Here is a 20,681-nt window from a genome sequence, read left to right as displayed (position 1 = left end):
AGCACTTAATATTAAGAGCTAAAAGTCTGAATTTCCACTGGCACTCAGTTAAGACTGCTCTTATTATTATGATGATGATGATATCAAACACTGGAGATCTTCCTCATCAGCTCACCAGAGGACGCCCACTGTAAACAGTATGTTTCATCTGTAGATCCCAGTGAAAGGATCTGCGACGAGGCTTTCCAAATGTCAAAGCTGGACGTGAGGAAGAAGAAAACTCGGAGATAAGCAGCAAAGCGACACGTGCGCGGTTAAAAAAAAAGCAACTTTTAATAGAGAAATTGCAGCACTCGTCTCGTTGATTAAGAAACCGCTGATATTTATTCATAGATTCAGGTAGTTTACAAGAATACGGTCTGATATAAATCCCTCCAGAGGTCAAAGGCATCAGCTACAGAACATTTACATATGCAGTGCACGTAGAGCCAGACTGATAACTTTGCTGATTTTAGTCATCAAATATATGTATATATATTTATATATTGTTTCAATACATATTACGGTCAATTTGTACCAACATGCCTTGAAACCGAACAAGTCCAGTTGTTGCATTATTTAAAAAAAAAAAAGTTCAAATTGAAACTTTATTTTCCACAAGTCTTACCCAGTATGAAGCATTTTAGTCGTTAGTTTGAAATGCGTAGTATGAATCTATATGCTCCTACGATATATCGGTGGTTAAATGAGAGGGGTTTTTTCCAAATTTATTTTTCATTCCCAAATATCAGTCATCGGTCGGGCTCTAGTCGTTATACATAATTTACAGGGGTTCAGTAACCAATGCACAAAAAACTTCAAAGAAGGAGCAGTTTGTTTACATGCATCACTCAGTAAACAAATTCCCTGAACAGAATATGTTTCATGTGTGCCTCAATCATGAATATCCCTGCATTCATTACTACAAATTCTAAAGTATTACCCTGTAAACCGGGGACGCAGGAAGCTTCTCTCAGCTCGTCTCTTCCTTCTTTCTAGTCTCCTCTTGGTAATTTAAGACAACTTGTTGTCACATCTGTCCGCGTTTACATCGACAGACTTCAAAATGGAGCCCTGGAACGGCCTTAGAGAGAATAAAAATATCGGTCCTGTGGTCACAAAGTATCACCTGTTCCTACAAATGAATGAATTAAGATTTGTTAATTATCTCACGGTCACAAAATGAATCAACTGAAGTTATATATAAATATATATATATATATATAATATTTATATTAAATATATATATATATATAAATATATATATATATATATATATATATATATATATATATATATATATATATATATATATATATAAATATATATATATTTATATATATGTGGCCAAAAGTGAACTGAATTGAGGGAACAAGTTTTATTTTGGCCGCTCCAGGGCTCCGTCAATTTGGGAAGTGGATTAAATGACTTAAATGTTGTGCACTCTCGTATCTTTACAGACAGTCAAAAAGTACATCGCTGCACCGCCTACATGCTGATATATCTATCATTCAGGCTCTAGAGCACATAAATAATCATTTTAGGAATAAAAATATTGCTTTAACCCACTGGCTGTTCAAATACGAGACAGTGTTTTCTACTTAACGCTACTCACAAATCAAGACATTCAGGATGGTGTAAACTTGAGTGAACTAAGGAGGGCTGAGGTCGTCTGCTACACTGCGGTTCCTTCTCCTTGCTTGGGCAATAGATTACTACTGCACCTTAAAGAGCCATCATTAAATCTGAAACAAAATTTAAGTATTGGCATTTTAATACAGTTGTGACTTCTGTACCGAGCATCATAATGTCAAAGACGGAGAGGACGTCGACCTCAGGCGACGCCCTCACACTGGCTGGCATCGCTTTAGCTCAGCGGATACAGGAAATGATGTCACCTTCTTCGGAAAAAAAAAATACACCAAGTACAGCGTTTTGTTCACAGTACCACTGAGCTGCTCGATTGGTCTCCATCGTCCGTGTGTTTGTGAACGGGAGGGAGCCGTCTATTCTCGAGTCCCCAGCATGGATCTTTTGCTGTGACGACAGAAGCTGCATATCGTCACATTAAATGAAATGAAATGAACCTTTTCTGAAACAGAAATGCCACCTCCTCAATCTGATATCACACAAGAATTCAACTATGCAACAATAACTCCTTCAGTTTAATAACGGCCATCTATTCTGTAATAAAACATGAATGCTCATCTACAGAAATTGAATTCCTGCACGTGTCGTGCGTTGTTCTCGGGGGAACCTTCCCATGCGCGGAACCTCATTACAATGAATGAATAATCCATCTTTGTCAGAATTATAATATTTGTCCATCATCCCTCAAGCCAGGCAAGAGGATTGATACCCTTCTCTCCTGTGTGTGTGTGCAATAGGGTGCTAGAGACCTACAGAGATTGCAGGAGTGCTGGTTAGCTTAGCGCAATGAATGGTAGTGGATGGGAAGTGTTAGCATAAAAGTCCTAAATTAGATCAGGTTCAAGGGTTTGGTTTCTACTGAATCTATTCCTCTCCGACAAAGTCGTCCATGATTAGTAGTAGTAAACTTGTTAACAAACATCTGGTTTTGTCGGCTGCAGTTTTGAGATGCCGGTGTCGAATCACTGCGCCAAGTCAGGAAAGTAGTTCCAGCTATGTAGCGGATTCTAACACGCTAATAACTAGTGATGTTAAAGTTCTATTTCATATTGAATTCCTCATTCATTTCTCATACTATATTTAATGTATTCACAATTCTGATTATATGAACGCAGGCATAAAAGCGTAGACTTTTGGTGGGGGTAACCGCTAACACTTCCCATCTACTACCATTCACTGTGCTAAGCTAACTAAGGTCTCTACTGCACACAGAGGACAGAGAAAGGTATCCATCTTCTTGTCTTGACTCTTGGAAGGAAAAAAAGTGTATTTAACAAAAAGTTGGCCTGTTCCTTTCATATTCAATGACAGCTCAGCTGACGCTCACATTGATAACCCGTGTAAACAAGCTCACCATCAACCATTTGCATAGAAACATCAGTAAATGCTAAATAATAGAGTTTAAATAATGTAACTGAACATGTGAGATGATCAGCATTGGCAAAGAGGTCAATTCTTTGTCATGGTTGATGAAAATATGTCAAGAACACGGTGAGCTACAGTGAGGGGTCGCGTGTCAGTCGATGTACTGCGACAGCCATCGGAAACCTTCGCCGTAGCCTTGTCGCTTCAACACGCTGCACATGAAAATCTCAAGCGGTCGCACATTCAGCTCCTTCAAAGACACGTTCCCCTGTGGGTAGCAGTGAGGATCAATGAGCACGAGGGGAGGAGTCATTATTTAGAATAAAATATTCATTCTGTCAGGATCGCGACTCCCCTACCTTTCCTGTAACTTGTCCATCAAGAGCGAGAGCACCTCTAAGTCCGCTTTCACTGATGGCCTCGGGACGGTCTATTTTATTACCCAACACCAACACGGGTACGTTGGCTATGGTTTCATCTGATAGGAGAGCCTGGAGAGAGAGAGAGTGAGAGAGGGGAGAGGCACAATCATCAGCTGTTTACTGTCAGCAGGGAGCAGCTCCTAACAGTGATGTTCGGTCTTACGTCAAGCTCAGTTTTGGACTCGCCGAGTCTGTCGTGATCTGCGCAGTCCACCAGGAAGACGACTCCATTCACAGCTGGCAGGTAGTTCTTCCACACTCTTCGAGCTATCAGTCGAGGAAAAAAGAGTCAGCAGTGATTCAATACCCGAGCAATTCTCAGCTGTACTTTTCAATTCTCTGGAACCGGTGATATTTCAATGTTATTTATTACTCCAAAGACACTTTTTAGACTGTGTGGCAGTACTTTGCAGATGTTGAGCATAAAATAAAGTTATAATACATGCACTTGGTGTTTTCAATGATTTTACAATGACTTTCAAACACATTAATCAATCCATCGGCACCATACTACATATGCTGGTGTAGTTTATACTTCTTCCACTGCATGCTGTCGCTCTCCTCCCTACTCCTCTTTTTTGGACTTCCACCAGGCTTTCCTCCATGTGCAGGAACTCTCTTTATTCCAATCTACTCATTAATGTACACCTTTAATATTAGTGAGTGAGTAAACACCTCTTTGAAATGTCCTCTCAAAAAAATTTTTTTTGAAAAAAACAACTCTCACCTTGCACGTGTCCTCCCAGATCAAACGTAGTAAATGACATCCCGCCAATTGTCAGCTCTTCAGAGGCTTCCGAAACACAAAAATGAAATTCTTTTTTTCATGCTATTCTTTGTGGTGCAACTCACACGAATAATGAGCAGAACATCCATCAGAAGGAAGATGGGCTACATGCCACACTTGGCTATAAAGTTAACAACAGGCTAACATGAAGCGCAGATGAAGCTTTTACCTTTACAGAATTATCCCAGGTTGACGAAGCAACCTATGAATTAATTACAGACACATTTTGTGCTATGGCAGCACAGGATAAATCCATCCTCCACCTTCTTTTTGCCGCTCTATCCACCTCTCCCTCTCTGTCTTTTCCCCCAATTAATACTGTGCATCAACGTGTCCAAAGACTTCAGTCTTAATAGTGAATATAAGAAAACATCCGTTCATTTTCAAAAAGGTTGAACTACCAGGAAAAAAAAACAGAAGTGTGATTGCGGCAATGTTGATAACACATGAGCAGAGAAAGCAGAGTCAAATAGAAATCACTTCAGCTCAAGAGAGCTCAAACAGCATTTAAATGGATGAAATCCTAGCGCGTGTTCAATACAGCTCTTCAATCAGCCTGTTCGAGCACTTCAGCCAAGAATAACACACCATTAGAAGAAGTATTCTTACTCGGATGCAGTGTTGGAACATGCTGGCCAAGTCGGTCATCTTTCAACATGTGAAGCAGTGTAGTTTTACCGGCATTGTCCAGGCCCAAGAAAACCAGCTTCCCTGACTTTTTGTACAGACCTGCAGAGAAGACATCCAAAACAGTCGGACGTGACAAGAAATCCCATGTTCACCTCTGAAATCCAGCTAGAGGCCACGCCCCCCAAAAAAGCGATACATCCATCACATCTACAACACTTCTTTGAAAGAAAAAAAAAAAAAAGGAATCCCATTCAGATTTTTGCAATGGATGACAGCTGAGTGGTTGTCTTCATGTCCAGGCATGACAAACCTGCATTTGTATACCTGCTATCAAAGGCAACACAGACCTGCAGACAGTGCTTACCTAGGAACTGTAACACGCTGCTGAACCCCCGGTAGATCCAGTCAAATAAAAATGACATCTCTACCACTTTTACCTGAAACAGAAAGAAAAACAAACATATCCATTTATTCTTAATATCCTTTTTGTTATATTACAACAAGGTGCAAATCTGGAGTTTTACAATTCCATTTTACAACATTATAACCTTACTGTTACCTTATTGTAAAGCTAAATGTTCCGGTCAAACATTCTCAAGGTCCGATGAAATGATTTATTAGCTGGAACCGTGTCATAATAGTGCCTCATGTAGCTCTTTATTCATCACAATTAACAACAGTAATACATCCCGGAAATTAAACCCCACAGTAACATGTATAAAAATGTTTGTCATGCACAGTGTCTTGTTTTAGTGTGCATTGTGTTCCTATAATAACGACAAAACTGTTTAAAGCTATGCTTTAAAGCTAGCTAGCTTTAGCATGTTAGCTGGAACTTTCTAGCGTTATTCAGGTCAGAACAGCCTTTAACAAGATAATGACGTCAGGGACATAATGTTTGGAAAATGTAGCTGTTATAAGGTGTTAAATAGACATAATCTGATTCTCCCCTCGGCACTTACCAGACGTCCAGTACCCCCACAATGTTAGTGGTCTCCTTGGAAACAGTAATTCCCGGTGTTCTTCTTCTTCGTCTCCTGTAATGAGGCGCTTTGCGTCTACTTTGGTACACTAGCGCCCTCAACCTTCATGATTGAGAAATGATCCTGAAAACCTACTGTTTCATCCAGATGCAGTAAATGTGAGGTGGCTTGTGTTTGGTTTCCAAATTCAGAACAGGTAAGAGTTTATTTTGGAAGTAAAATGGTCTTTGAGGGATTCATATTTTGGCAAGAATTATAAAAAACTGGACCATATTTTATTGCTCAAAGGCCACTCCTGTACATAAACTGTATACTAAATATCTACAACAAACTAAAGACCAAATCTGTTTAAAGTAATTTAAATAATCAACTTTTACTAAACTTATAGTCCACATGATAGAGATATAATATTTTTGAACTGCACGAGAAAAAAAACTGTGATATCCAAACATTAAGTGTATACTGTAAACACCTGTAAATCAAATTCTAACCACACTGTAAAAGGCCAAACATGCATGTAAAAGCACATTTCTTATTTTTATTCTACTAAAGAATCCCCCAGGCTGTATCCACTTAAGTGGCAATTACATTTCATGAACATTACACACATAATTTATGAGAAATGCTACAGGCTTCCATGCCCTTTGTATGTGTGAATTATTACTAAACAGTTGCACAGAAATTAGAATATTTGCGTCTTTTCAAATAATACAGGTACTCTTTTTTTTATCAGGACACCAGATCTATTGATATGTATGAATTTTTTCAGGTCTATTTTATAATATAAGTACAGTAAACAGTATACCCTGTGATTAATGTCAATAAAGATCCTTACACTGTAGGATATAGAGTGGTTTATTAGTGTCTTGCAAGCATGAAAGAGCTACAAGAACACAAGACAACAATGGCAACACACACACACACAATTGTGAACAAATACAGATATGAAATGTGACATAAATATTCTGTTCATTCAATATTTCAGATGGTTGCTCGGACAGAAACCAGATGAGTGCGAGGAGCGGAGGAAGAAATACTTCTTTGCCCAGGGCTTTCATCTTACTTCTCATAGTAGAACCATTTGTCAGCTGTCAAAAATATTAAGAAAGCAGGATTATGTTAAAAAAAAAATAAAAGCGTTGACTTAATTCTTAATTAAAAGACATCTCTGAGATTATTCATGCTAATATGAAATTCAACACACACCTGAGCTCGGAATTGGATCTTCAGCTCCAAAAGCGCAAGCCTGCATAAGAGTGTTCATGAAAATATGAAAAGATACTTCAGTTACATTCCAACAGAAGGTATAAATCAGACACGTTTTCATCCCATTGCAGTGAGAGATTGCATTCATTGGTTTGTTTTCTATTTTGTGAAAGCCATGAGATGCTGGCAAAAATTAAAAGTACTCACAGAATCCACCACAGCCTGGGCATCACCGGCAGAGCAGCAAAACGGACTATCGGAGACGCTGGTGTTCAAGCTGACACGAGAAAGACGCCACATCGCTAAGTGTTAGGACAGCAATCTGATTCTACAAAAATCACATTTTTGGTTCAGCAAACGCTCGCTACAACACTGCATGATAAGTGACAGTCCAAATGTTTCTGCTATGTCACACAATGCAAGATACACAAATCAGAAGGCACTTTTCCAACTGTTGATCCTCCACAGCCCAGACTTGGACTGGACATATGGCAGTTTTGGCAAATCCTAGATAATTCTGGCCCGGTTAGAGGCTGAATTTATTCTAGTCACATTACTGCAGGGCCCAAATGATCTAATTAACTCTCAGTTATCGAATGAATTTTTTTCTTTTCTTTTTTTTTTTTCAAAAAAAAGACTGAGTAGGAAAATGCAAAATTGGACTGATCCACCAAAAACGTTTGCTTATAAATCCCGCTGTAGTTGCTTGGATCCATTCTTAGCAACAAAAACAACAACAAACAAACAAAAACAAAACTGAACACCGCAGTAAATAAATGTAAAGTGAGCCTGGTTTTTCGTCCAGAGGGCCATCCTGACGTGAGCCATCAGCTCAGACAACTGAGATGAAACATGCTTGCTGTGTTGCGCGAGCTGGCATGAAACTACCTTTCATGCTCCAGTTCTTGGATGGTCGTCTGCTTTGTAAATATATTCTGTCCAGTAAATAAGTAGGAAGACAATTTCAGAGTTTTTTTTCTTCTCCCCCCCCCCCCTCCCTGCATTGACGCATTAAGCGGGCTTAGCGAGGTTTCTCCAACAACAACAACAACAAAGAAAAGTCTTGTGAATATACTTCCACCATTAGCAAAGTTTCTAACCTTCACGGATAAACTTGTGTTGTTGGGTCAACAGCACTTTGAGTGCTGTGTGTGTGCTCACACACACACACGCACCAACCACCAGTAACCGCCTCTTCTGTTTCCCATGTCTGTCAGTTTCTTTCAGTTTACTTCAGGTCACAGCTTTCATGTTCTATTTTGTGCAGGATGCATTTATTCCAATTATTAATCCAAGAACTTTCCAGACAGCGTAAAGGAAAAGAAAGTTAGGTTAAGATTGTTATCGGCTCACCAGTTTAACTCGCCTGCATCGGTCTTCTTAGAGATGAGAGCCTTCCAAAACTCATGGGTGCTCTTCACTGTTTCAATAGCAAAGTCCTGCAATACACAACACGCATTGGATTTGTCTGTAAATGCTACGACTCGTTTAAGTGCATGACTGTAGATTTTCCCTCATCATTAGTTTCTGTTTCATATACAGACGCAATGTCCTGATTTAAAATTCACAGCTCTTGTCTTGAATGTAGAGGAAACACATAAACAGGTTTACTCTGTCCTTGAACTCCCCGTTGAACGCAAACTGGTTTTCAGGTTTTCCATCTGGGACTTTATATCTTTTGAACCAATCAAAAGTTGCTTCCAGGTATCCAGGTTTGAGTCGCCTGACATCGTCGATACCTGCAGAAAGGCAGAAACGAAGGAGAACTCAGCATGGATCAAACTGTAGCTGACAGGAGAATGTCTGGGGGGTTAAAAGCCTGTCACTGCAGGTTGTTCCTACTGTTAAAGTCGTCGGCTTCTGGGTCCTCAGTATTGATCACAATGACCTTCCAGTCTGTTTCTCCCTCATCAATCAGCGCCAGAGTTCCCAACACCTTGACTTTGATGATTTCCCCACGACAGCACACCTGGGAAGTGCACTTGTGAGGAAAAGCTGCAAACCAGCTGACTCTAGCCCCCCCCCCCCCCCCCCACACACACACACACACACATACACACACACACACTTACACACTACCTTGTTTCCTATGTCACATATATCAATTGGATCGTTGTCTCCGCAGCATCCAGTATCACTGTCCTTGTGGTTCGGGTCTTCCCACGTCTGCCCACCCCCCCCCCCAAAAAAAAAGGAGAGTGTGATGAGTCATGAAGAAACAGGTTTTGGTTTCCTGTCTTTGGAGAAAGACTCACCTGAGGAATAGCTCCGTAGTTCCAGATGTAACCTTTGTGAGGAAACACGTTGGCTACATAACGGAGATTCCCCTTCTTCACATCTTGCTTCAGAGGATTGAGGGCGTCTTTGGTGGCAATCTGGAAAACGTACAGATGAAAACTAAAACCAGACGGACGTAACAGCGCGTACTGTGTTATACAGGTTCACACAAACTTGAAAAAAAAAAAAACCCTCAGAATTTGAACGATGTCCTTCATTTGAAATTAAAACAACATGCGACAGCATGCTTCATAGTCTTAATTTTACAAATTAAACATCACGAGGTCGTCTTTGTGTCACAAAAACTGAGATTTTTATACTAAGTACAGGCCTATTTGGCAAATACAAACACATAAACAAATACAATTATGGATCTCTACACCTCATTGCATGTGCATCTTTCTTTATTTTAGCTTATTTGTAAATTTATGAGTAATATATTGCATAGGTATACCTCCATCTTTGCATTTGTCCATCTCGGAACCTCCACAACGGCGTGAAAAATATTCTGCAAAATGACCAGAAACAGGAAAACGAATGATCTCTTCTGTTTATGATGGACTGACCAGCTAAAGCTCAAACGTCTACCTCTTGCGAGCACCGTGAAGGTCTGCTGTCGTTTCTGATGTGAAGTTCTACCAATTTCACTACAAACTAAAATCTAAAGTAGCTCGCAGTTAAGGCGTGTGTGTAGAGACGAATAAAAGAAGAAGGATGATTTACAAAAAGTTCTGTACCTGCACAGAGTACAACAGCTCCTACCGCATGTCGTGGAGTGTTGGATCATTTATTTTTACTTTTTAAAATAACCTGCAATATAAACATGGACACGTGATCCTCACCTCTGCTTCATTGGCGTAGATCAGAATGTCATGGAATGGTGAGATGTATTTCCCGTCAGAGTTTTCTATGAAAAGGTTTTTTTTAGTTTTTTTTAGTTTAATATAGATAAGCAGGCGTAGATCTTAACAAAGCAAATCCATGATCGTTTTCCATGTAAATTAAAATAAGGTGCTTACTGAAAAACAGCCTGTAGTCCAGAGTGTTGGGCCTGCCCCTCTCCTCGATGCTGAAGCTCATGCTGTCAGACTCTTCCCCCTGTGGTCTGAGCACTAATTCAGGAGGACTAAGAGGCTCCTAACTGACAGCCGGCCCCAGAGACACAGGAAACAGCGGGCATGCGCGCTGCTTAAGCCGGGGTTACCTGACAACCAGGCAGCTGGACGAGAGGCCAGATGACAGCAGCACTTGTGAATTCTAATCACATCAAACATTGGCATCTGCAGCTAACAAACCACTGGGAGAAGCAAAGGCGTCTCTCTCTCTCTCTCTCTCTCTCTCTCTCTCTCTCTCTCTCTCTTTCTCTCTCTCTCTCTCTACAACAATCAATGAGGAAACCTTCTTTATGAGCAATTCTTCATGGCTGTCATGCGCATTCTGCAGCCTGCGTGTGAAGTTTCTACCGTCTTTTGTGTGCTGAGTGATTTGTTTTTCATTTCCCCTCTTGTAAGCTCTCCAGAGCTCTTTTCAGGGGAAAAACAGATGGAGGTGACTGGCATTAGCTGTAAGCCAATTAACAGGCAGGATTAGGTGACTCTTGTCTCTGCAGTTTCACTGTAACTATTTGATAACATACTTATAGTCCTTTCTTTAGAAGCACAGTGTGTGTGTGTGTGTGTGTGTGTGTGTGTGTGTGTGTGCAAATATTTGACTTTCTCCATTCATCCATTGTACTAATAATAGTAATCATAGTTAATACCTCTAAAGTATTAGTGGTACTACTACGTTATAATATCACAATGAACTTGTCCGTGTGACAACATCACCGTCTTGCAGGGAAGTCCAGTGAACGATCAATCACTTTTATTGGCGGGATCTATAATGTTAATTAAATCATGCTTCATTCGTGAGAATAGGATTGTTCTGGCAATTCATGATTTTCAAATTGATCAACTTTCAAAGTACCTAAACCAAAACTTAGGCTAACGTCGTTAGCTTGGTTTAGTATCTAAACCAAAACCTTCATTTCTAGTTTCTAAGTTTTTAATTAAGATATCAAAGATAAAACTATAAATACAATGTGCCAAAAAATAAAATGGACTTGATGGGAAAAAATGTATTTAATATATATTTTGTATTTAATGCAAGTTGTTGTTGTTCATATCAAATTTTATTGTGTGAGTTGATCAAAATCACTTGATGGAAGCAAATTTTGATACTATGAGACCAACAACAATCAAATTCTTGTGAATGTTGGTTTTTTTGTGGGCTAAAGCACCAGATTATCATGAAAATTAAACATTTTTACATCATACTTTGATTTAAAACATAGATTTCGGACCTTTTCATGGGTGATATCAAGTACTTCTTTCTGTTAGTTGTCATTGACTCATTTATATCCTCAATGCTGATTTGTACTTATAATTTGTTTTTGTTTTTTATGATAATGTGATTGTTTACAGCTGTTTTTGTGTCATGTTGGGCACAGACACACACTGCAGCTGTGCGCGACGTGCCCGTCGTCCACTGATGCTCAACGGTTGCTTTAAAAAAAAAAAAAAAAAAAAGTATACCAGTGCATATAAATGAGTTAACTAAAAAAAAATGTATAAAAGTGAGAAAAAGAGAAGAAATCAAGCACTTGGTGAGATTGCGGCAGCTACTTGGCTGGTCACAAAGCTCTAAAATCACATTACACAACAGCGTTTTCATTTTTCAACCTATTAGAGAGAGTGCTGCCATTGAAGGCTAATTTACACCAGCAGTGAGCAAAGCTAGAAATCTGCTACGTAGCCTACTGGAGACAGCAAAAGCGCGGGTGACTCAGAGGGCCGCAAGGCGCCGATGTAAGGTCATGGCACGGGAGCGGAGAGGTCACGTGATGCTGCAAGTCTGCCATCTTGAAAATATTTCCCTTGGCCCACCACCTACAAATATTACAGTTTTATCAAGTCCTTTCGAAGATCACGTGATAGCCTCCCCCCTCTTCTTCCTCTGTGTTGGTACGCAAGGAGAGCTTAAACTAGTGAGCCCAAAACATCAGCTTAGCAGATCTAGACTATTTAAGGAATTCTTGAAAAGCTTTAACTTAGCGACCGACTTGAAGAGCTCGATCAGTTTCTCTGCACGTCCTCAAACGGAATCAAGTCTCCCATGAGCCTCCGACTTGATCAAATCATGTCAGAGTCTCTCAAACTGATTCGCCTGACAGGTTGACTTAAAGGCGAGACATTTAGTCAGGTACTTGACGACCGGGTCTCAGGAGGTGGAACGTTTATCCATCCTAAGTCAAGCTGCTCTTGTTTCAGCCCCCTAAATGTACGTGGAGGGCTGAGAATCTTCATAGAACATATTGATATTATTCATTTTTATCAATATGCTATGTAAATCTAAGTAGAGCTGCGACAATGAATCGATGGGATGAAATAAAAGCAGAACAACATGAAACATTTGTGGGTACCAGACTCTTAAATATGTGGGTTTTTTTTCCCGCATTTTGGTTTTTTATGAAAGAAAATTGAGCGTTTTTAGAAAGTTTTACGCGTTAATTTGTATTCTGTGAAAAGGCGACGAGCATTTTTCAAAGTTTCTTGACATAACAAAAAAAAAAATCATAAATGAAGTTATCATTGGTTGCCCTTGAATAAAGCCCCGACTGAATCAGTTACCTCTTTGAAAACAGCAACAACAACAAAAGAACCAGCAATTAGATTGAAGTAGGACAGTGATCATTTATCAAGCCACACCCTCTAAGTCCAGCTTCGTAAATATGTGACTATACTCAGGGGTTTTGTTTTAGATATATAATTGTATATTTAATTTATTGGGATTAGGACACTGATTGGTTTTTAGATAATTAGGGCAAATTGTGAAGAGTTTTTGTTAACATTTTCTGGACATTTCTTTTAAAGATATGACTAAGAGATATAAAGGACGGGTAGAATAAAACCACGCACCTGACTCTTTGTGCCATCAGTCCTGCGTCCAGTCAAATATAATCACACCACACCGTGGGGTTGCCAGCATTTCGTTTATGAGTTGAAAAAAAAACAAACTTCATACTATCAAAAGTAATAAATAAGTCATTACAAACACCTCTCACCATGAAGAAATCATGGCAATTGATCAAAAGTGCACCTCGAATGAAAATAAACGCCAGCTCTTTACAGTTCATCCAGGGTGTGACGTCTGCAGAACTACAAATTCTTTAGATATCTGTGTTGTCTCGTACAGCATTGCGCGATCGTCAAGTACTGAGGATTCTCATCTGGCAGGCACACGGATGTATCCAACTGAAGTGAAGGCACACAGCATGCAGTCTATGGAAGTTGAAATATCCCGTTGGACTTTTCTTTTTTGTTTTTTTTTTAGGACTCCATTGAAGACAAAATGTCAAACGTGAGAGGGCTCTTCATAGCGCACTGAATATCTGTGTCCAGAGGGTTTGACTTCACGTTCAGCCACTTCAGCACTGGCATGGCCGACAACTTCTCCACTGGTATTTCTGTTGGGTTCAAATAAAATCAGGTCACGTGAACGCACAGGACTCATTCCACGTCTACAGCGCGCACTACTTTATTGTATCATTACCGGTGATGCTGTTTCCCTCCAGGTCAATCCTCTCCAGTGAGGTTATTTCAGTAAGCTTCTCAGGGAAGATGGAAAAGTTGTTATTAGCCAGGTTGATGCTGGTTAAATGCTGCATTTCTACCACCGAGTCAGGCAGTTTGGTGAGAACGTTGCCCTGCAGGTCCAGTTCTGAAAGGTATTTCAAGACCCAAGTAAATCAATAAGAGGACACCTGTCAACATATGTGAGGTATAAACAATAGAATGGAAAAGGCATCTTACTAAGATGAACAATAAGTTGCCATCCTATGAACCACATACCTCTCAGCTGAGTAAAGGTCGAGAAGAACTTGCTAGAAATGGCCTTCATCTCGTTGTCAGCTAACGTGATGACGCGGATGTTCTCAGAAACGTTCTTCAGGACCTTAAATATACCGTCAGGGAAAGAAATGAGCTTGCAGTTTGACAGGTCTGCAGAGAAAAAAGAAGATAATGAAACTATTAGGCATTAAAAGGGATGAAAGTGCTGCTCTGACAAACATTTTTAGGGTTTTAATTTGTGGTTCTTAAACCAAATAAATTCAAGCCTCTGCTGCCACCTGCTGGTGAAATCTGGAATAGTATGGGCCGGTTCATAGAATCAGTGCTCTTCAGTCACAGGTGATGTAGGAGGGAGGCTTACCCAAGTGATCTCTCCCCTCCTCGACTGTTGCATTGACCCTCCGGGCCACATTGGCAACTGCCTCAGCCATTTTTCTAGAGAAATGGAAATAACGCGAACTGATATGACAAAAGGAATAAATATTAGTCTGGTGCCGTATGTTAAAGAATCCAAAACTTATGTATTTTATGATATGATCTATCAAAATAGCATTAGGAGTAATACAGTTGCATGAACACCACAACTCAAAAATATGAAATATTTTCTGATAAAGAAAAAAACCCCACAAAAAACAAAATTTTAATTCCCAAAGTATTATGTAAGTACGGTAAAATTAAAAAGAAAATGCTCATAATAATAATAATAATAACTACAACAAAGAAATTCCCACCCATGATCTACCAGCTGGGAAATATCCCATTACTCATTCACAAAATGTTGAGGGTTTCAAATTTAACAAAAGCGGTTCTCAAAAACTAAAATTATTTGAACAAAATAAAAATGAAAACTGCTGAAATATACTGAAATACAGGAATAGAGAGGTAATAATGAAAATCCAAGCGACACTTATGGTTTTCAGTCTTTCAGACGTTTAAGCAACTAAAATATAACTTGACCGACAAGTATGTGTCTGATCAATCCACCTTGTAGAAGTGTAACTGAACTCCCAAAGAAGATAATACTGTTTTCAAAATTGTACAAAAGTCATTTCAGGATCCCTTAACCATAAGTTAGTAGTAAGGCAGCATTAATTAACACATTTCCTTTCCCTGCGATGCCCACAGTGCTTGTTCACTTAGGCCTGTAACACAGTCGCGGACAAAACTACCCACTCAGGTTAATGTCATATAACGCAGCTTGTTACTCACTGATATAATGTTACCTGTTAATTAATTAGCGCTTCATTTAAACCACGCTAAAATGGCACTCACCCGAAGCTAATGCCACACAACCTGGCAGCTGCCTCCCGCTGTTAGCTAACGTCAGCTAACGTTACAACCGCTCACAGACTAATTTGGTGAGTGTATTTTTAGCCCCGGTGGAGGGCTATTCGCCTACATGTTGCTCTGCTCATTCGAAAAGTAGGACCTAACTTGTTTAATATTATCAACGCGACATCCCATTGTGACAAAACTTTGTACAACTTAGCGACAGTTAGCCAGTACAAGCTAGGCTAGTTAGCAAAACTTGCAATAGAGTAGCCGGCAGCGAACGCCGTTTAAATGGGCGTCAAAGCTGCGTCGCAAAGTTGCATGTAGTCTAACGAAAGGAAATTAATTAAAAAACAAACCCCAAAAAAAAGCAGTAAAATGATAACAGTAAGTTAATAAAGATAATTGAAATCACGTTAACAAGAGTCGGTCAATATTTAGGCTTAACGTACTTCTTATAACTTTATTGAATCCTGTTTTTGTTGTTGTTGTTGTTGTTTTAAATGAAGTCATTGAGGCTTTAATACATTTATTTTATTTTATTTCAAAAAGAAACCCTAACAATGTTGAATATTGAAGCCTATAAGCTACTGGAACACATATAGACACTTTCTTTTTCTTTTGCCAACTCTTTTCTATTTCAAGCAGTATCTCCAATTATATTCCCTATTTGTTTTGTTTTTTCATATTAACATAAATGTTGTCTTACCTCTGAGTCCTGTTCACCTACTCACTGTTTGACCATGGCCATAGTGCTGATTGTTACTACATTTCTGGTTAGTCAGTGTATTTTCAAAAGGATTTGGAGACAATGGGCTCTCTAGCTTTAGAGGACTAGAACTTAGTTTAGCATTGTTGCAACTAAATGCAACTTTACTGGATTTTCCTCACCTCTACAATGCTTTATCTGGAATTAGTGAACATCAGTAGGTTTGGGCTGTGGAGGACTGGAACTAGAATAGTCCGCCTCACTGGGTGTGTTGGTTCTTTTGTACTCTTTCCAGGTAACTATGCCAATTGGGACGGGTGTTGTTTTTGGCTATATTGTATTTGTTTATGTCACTGTGTGAAATATATATCCAAAACCAGACAAAAAAAACCTGCAGTTTGCTGGCTATTAAGTCGATTTTCTATACCGTACAATGAATTAGTTTCACGAGCTTTTCCAAATGAATGTTTTTCTACTTTACTTGAGAAATTTTGCACTATTTTTCTAGAATGTGGTTTTTTTTTTCCCCATAAAAAAACACATTCTCAACACATACTGCTGCATTAGAACTTGAATCAAACAGTGAAACTGGGAAATTGTGACATAAAGTAATAAGGTTCATCAAAGTGGGCTAAAATCTGAACCGGCAACCTTCAACTTGACAACTTAAATGAAGAGTTGCTAAAAACAAAGAGTGTTAAGGACTAACTACTCAAAATTGGATGGTACTATTGCAATTAAAATCTATTTCTTTCCAAAACAAGTGTATTTTTTTTTACTCTGACAGCACATAATCAATGTCAAATGTACATAAATACATTTTTATTAATATTTACAATAAATATACATTAATTTACAGATTCACGAGTTGTATATAATAAACAGTGCTGGAATATTCAACAATCTTACCATTTTATATTTACAGTCATGAAATTGATAAATTAAAAAGGAACAAACTTGTACATGTGAACACTGAGAGTCTGCATTTCAACACATCTTTAAAAAAACAACCACAATGTTCTCCTGACAAACAGATCCCATCTCTGCACGTCGAGCCGCTGCCATCTCACAATCCACAGCGACAAATATAATACCAAAGAGCTTTTTTCCCTCCCTTCTGTTTAAGTGTTTAAATGCGTTCGCTTCTCTCTTTTTTTCATTCTCTTTTTTTTCAGAAATAGCTTGCTTATGCACATCAAGTTCAAAGCTGGCCACCGGAGCCCTCACTGGCAGCCGCACTCCTCAACAATCATGTCTTCGTGATGTCGCAGGAGCATTTCTCCGTTCTCATAGTAAAGCATGCTTAATGGACTCATTTTGGTCGGGGCGCAGCAGGGAGATGCAACTCTGTCAGGGTGGTAATGTTTCAGTAAACTCTGGAAAGACAAAAGCAAAAACAAGATCTAGTCAAACAGACGGTTCTTGACCCGAGATTACATTATTATTAGTAAACAATGTTGGTATTTAGGGTTAGAGGAGAACTGTGTGAGTTCATACTGAAGTTTAAATTGCAGTTCTGACGTGTAACTTGAATTTGAAAAGGTTTGTTTCGCTTGTGGATGTGTCTATAAAGATGAAGAGGGAGCTTACCTGCATATAAGCATGATTGGTTGGATTGAGGTCTGCACCCAGGGGACCCGGGCAGGACCCTTCACAGCGGTAAGCATTATATCTTTTAGGAAAAATGATCCAAGACCCCCAGCCGATTTGATTAAAGTCTACATGCAGGTCGACTTTACGACAGAGAGCTTTCTCTGTTCCTTTTTTGGCCACCTGCGGGCTCCCCGCTGTTTGTTCTCTCTGACCCCGTTTGCTCCTACGCCTCTTTGGCCAGCGGGGTTTCTTGATTTCAGCGGGGGACAAGAACTTGGATTGTTCAGCTGTGTGAAGTAAGCTTGCTTTGGCCTTGGAGTTTTCATCTGACCCCGTATGTGAGAAGATAACCAGCAAGGCCCGATCACTCACATCCTGCTCTCTTCTGGAGCTCGCCACGTGGAAAGGCTGATCAGGAAGTGACAGACCTCTCCTTGTGTTCCTTCTTCTTGACGCTCTCTTGTGTTGAATCCCGCCTGCGGATTTCTCTCGGAGCCAGCTCAAGAGAGGGCTTGTCATGTTGAACACCTTCCAGCTCTGAGATGAAGTGACCAGTGATGATTCAGTCAGCAGACCCACCAGCTGCTGCTCTTGGCAGCCCCTGTGTGAATGGCACGCCTGGCCGTGCTGGTGATGGACCTCCACGGAGATGTTGGGAGCGTGAGGAAGCCTGACTCTCAGCTCGGCCGCCTGGATCTGTTTGTCAGCCAGCAGTGCGTGGAGGTCAAAGGTCACCACCCAGCGCCGATGTCTGTACGCCAAACCTAATGCAGTGAAAAAGAGAAAGATGCTCATGATATTTAGCAAACTGTCAAGCAGCATCAGGGTAATGGTGCGATGCTACAATACCACATGAAGTGCCAAATATCCACCTGTTGTAGAAAAAGCCAACATATGAGAAACATTACATTAATATCTGCTTTTGGGATTTGTTGAATTAGGGAAATGTAAAGTAATCTACTAGAGTGACGTAAAACTCCAAACACAACTTCAGAAATCAACAAAGATAAGATCAAGCATATAAAATGGGGGTGAATCTGTTCTTGTATGTCTTGCAGTTAGAATATGCTGTTCAAATTTGATCACCGCCCTATATTGCAGTGAAAATTTAAAAAAAAAATAAAGCAAAAATACACAAATTTACTTTTGCAAGGCGAGATCTTATAAAGGTATTAAAACAGCATTATATACTATGTTGTGGAAAACGCCTTCAAACACAGCCAGAAAGAGAGAACCTAAATTGAAGTGTATTTCTCTGCCTCTGTAACAGATAGAGACATCAAATTAAAAGAAGACAGTTGGCTCCTATGTAAAATCAACCGTCCATGACATTTTTTTAAGGAAAAAAAACAATATATATGGTACTTAAAATGACTATGACGTCATGTGGTCTGAAATTGTGAACCCCTCTGTGTTGCATCAGACCTGACCGTGGTTTTATTTATTACAAATTTGGGATTGCTGTGTGCATTTATCTACATTCCAGCATCTAAAAACTCTTAAAAATTAAATAATCCAGCCAGACGTGAACCAGCGCAGGCCGTCTGGGCTGGGCCTGCAGTCGTGAATGGGTCTAATTGTGATTCAACGAACAGGTGTGGTTCACATTAATCTAAAGGATTAAAGCATTTTCAACTCTTTTTTTTCCCCATTCAACTGAACCGATGATCAAACAGTCCTTCACTATTTAATCCACTCAAATCAAACACTGAGCCGAAACCATTCAGTTAACACACCCCAACCTCTCCTGGCTTCTGCATATCCTCGCTCAAACAAATAGGTAATAACTCCAACACCTAGCAGCGACGTGAAATTGGCTTCAGCAGCGGGGAGAGAGGAGGAGGGAGAGCGAGAGAGAGAGAGAGAGAGAGGGAGGGGGGGTGCATCTGCTGGCTGCTTGTGCCACCATTAAATCCCGAGTTCTAATCTAATCAAGCCAAGTGTGAAAAAAGAACTAAGGGAAGTTGTTGATTTGACCTAACAAGAGATTTGTATAGGGGGATGTCTGGCGAGATATCCGAATCAACATAACCCATTTAAGTAAAAGAAAAAAAAAAGAGGTTTGCTTTGAGAATTAGACAGAAAACCAGTCTTTTCACCGGCTGATCCCTGCCTGGTTATTCACCCCGGGGGGAGATGTGGATTGAAGCCCTCTGAGGTCGTCTGGCGCGCAGCTACAGCTCAACACTTGCGCAAAACAACAACAACAACAACAATAAAAAAACAAACTTAATATTTCAGAGCCTCAAATTATGAGAGGTGTGACCAGGAAAGTTCGAGGGAGCAACTAAAATAAAACTAGTCTCTTGGGTTTGATCCAAGCATTTCTGCAAGGAAAACGTTACCTTTAGCCATCACACTCCTCACAGTATCCGCTTGCCTCTCCGCATCTTGCTCCATAGTATCCACAGGCCTGGAGAAGTTGGACTTGAAATTCCTGTAAAGGTGAACCATATATGTGGGCAGGTGATATCCAGTTGCTCGATCCGTGAGCGGGAAACGATGCAGGGACCTCTTATTATAAACTCCATCTTTGGCCTTGTGGATCCCCTGAGCCAGCAGCAGCACCAGCAGAGATGCGTGCAGCGCGACACCCAGAGCTCCCAGTGAGCGCATGTTCGAGGCCGGTTAATGACAAATTCCTCTACTAGGAGATTAGGGGTGTCTTATATACCCTCACCCATCCCCTCATGTTCAACAAGTAGCTGAGAACATTAAAGGAAATTGACGTGCGTCCTCAAGACGTGTTGCCTGACAGCTCATCATCTATTCAGGTGCTAATGAGGCGCCTGGTGTTTACAAGGGGCGCTACTTTTTTTTTTTTTGCTGTTAGAGCCGTGTTCTTTAGGCTCCTGCAGCCCGATTCCTCATCCAATTGTTTCAGCTATTTGGCTTACACTAATTGTTAGGCTTTCCCAT

General features: G+C 40.0%; 5 protein-coding genes across 14 annotated transcripts in view; 1 reads left to right on the top strand and 4 right to left on the bottom strand.

The window, feature by feature from the left end:
* Positions 1–301: 301 nt before the first annotated feature.
* On the bottom strand, positions 302–5,866 carry sar1aa (secretion associated, Ras related GTPase 1Aa). The gene is made up of 7 exons (XM_086194949.1): positions 5,796–5,866; positions 5,198–5,270; positions 4,813–4,932; positions 4,144–4,209; positions 3,580–3,683; positions 3,354–3,485; positions 302–3,262 (listed from the first exon to the last, which is right to left on the bottom strand). Exons 2-7 carry the CDS (start codon positions 5,253–5,255, stop codon positions 3,146–3,148), a joined length of 597 nt encoding a protein of 198 aa, XP_086051075.1. The 5' UTR covers positions 5,256–5,270; positions 5,796–5,866; the 3' UTR covers positions 302–3,145.
* A 781-nt stretch (positions 5,867–6,647) lies between these two features.
* ppa1a (inorganic pyrophosphatase 1a) lies at positions 6,648–10,791 on the bottom strand. Of its 2 annotated transcripts, XM_086194948.1 has the most exons (12): positions 10,698–10,791; positions 10,319–10,518; positions 10,142–10,206; positions 9,754–9,807; positions 9,278–9,397; positions 9,102–9,188; positions 8,865–8,991; positions 8,634–8,761; positions 8,376–8,461; positions 7,230–7,299; positions 7,023–7,062; positions 6,648–6,904 (listed from the first exon to the last, which is right to left on the bottom strand). In XM_086194948.1, exons 2-12 carry the CDS (start codon positions 10,377–10,379, stop codon positions 6,876–6,878), a joined length of 867 nt encoding a protein of 288 aa, XP_086051074.1. In that variant the 5' UTR covers positions 10,380–10,518; positions 10,698–10,791; the 3' UTR covers positions 6,648–6,875. The 2 variants fall into 2 exon arrangements, with proteins under 2 accessions (XP_086051074.1, XP_086051073.1); XM_086194947.1 differs by having other exon boundaries at positions 10,319–10,746.
* Positions 10,792–13,220: 2,429 nt separating this feature from the next.
* lrrc20 (leucine rich repeat containing 20) lies at positions 13,221–16,374 on the bottom strand. 9 transcript variants are annotated; one of them, XM_086195268.1, is made up of 5 exons: positions 15,461–15,870; positions 14,550–14,647; positions 14,189–14,291; positions 13,890–14,057; positions 13,221–13,803 (listed from the first exon to the last, which is right to left on the bottom strand). In XM_086195268.1, the coding sequence occupies exons 2-5, from the start codon at positions 14,598–14,600 to the stop codon at positions 13,667–13,669; spliced, it is 459 nt and encodes a 152-aa protein (XP_086051394.1). In that variant the 5' UTR covers positions 14,601–14,647; positions 15,461–15,870; the 3' UTR covers positions 13,221–13,666. The 9 variants fall into 9 exon arrangements, with proteins under 9 accessions (XP_086051394.1, XP_086051395.1, XP_086051391.1 ...); XM_086195269.1 differs by having other exon boundaries at positions 14,550–14,623; XM_086195265.1 differs by lacking the exon at positions 15,461–15,870 and adding an exon at positions 16,352–16,374 and having other exon boundaries at positions 13,292–13,803; positions 14,189–14,338.
* pald1a (phosphatase domain containing paladin 1a) overlaps positions 15,329–20,681 on the top strand; it is a 61,421-nt gene continuing 56,068 nt past the window's right edge. The window contains exons 1-3 of the mRNA XM_086195256.1: positions 15,329–15,546; positions 17,345–17,461; positions 17,743–17,828. The gene's annotated coding sequence lies outside the window, so the exon portion shown is untranslated. The remainder of the gene's footprint in view (positions 15,547–17,344; positions 17,462–17,742; positions 17,829–20,681) is intronic.
* On the bottom strand, positions 17,142–20,442 carry ndr2 (nodal-related 2). The gene is made up of 3 exons (XM_086195270.1): positions 20,108–20,442; positions 17,760–18,526; positions 17,142–17,545 (listed from the first exon to the last, which is right to left on the bottom strand). Exons 1-3 carry the CDS (start codon positions 20,376–20,378, stop codon positions 17,393–17,395), a joined length of 1,191 nt encoding a protein of 396 aa, XP_086051396.1. The 5' UTR covers positions 20,379–20,442; the 3' UTR covers positions 17,142–17,392.

Source organism: Aulostomus chinensis, chromosome 23, assembly GCF_037954235.1.
Source record: "Aulostomus chinensis isolate RoL2024-O1b breed Wild chromosome 23, RoL_Achi_v1.0, whole genome shotgun sequence".
NCBI lineage: Eukaryota > Metazoa > Chordata > Actinopteri > Syngnathiformes > Aulostomidae > Aulostomus > Aulostomus chinensis.
Note: the sequence above shows the minus strand (reverse complement) of the source record. Positions and strands in the feature narration are given on the sequence as shown.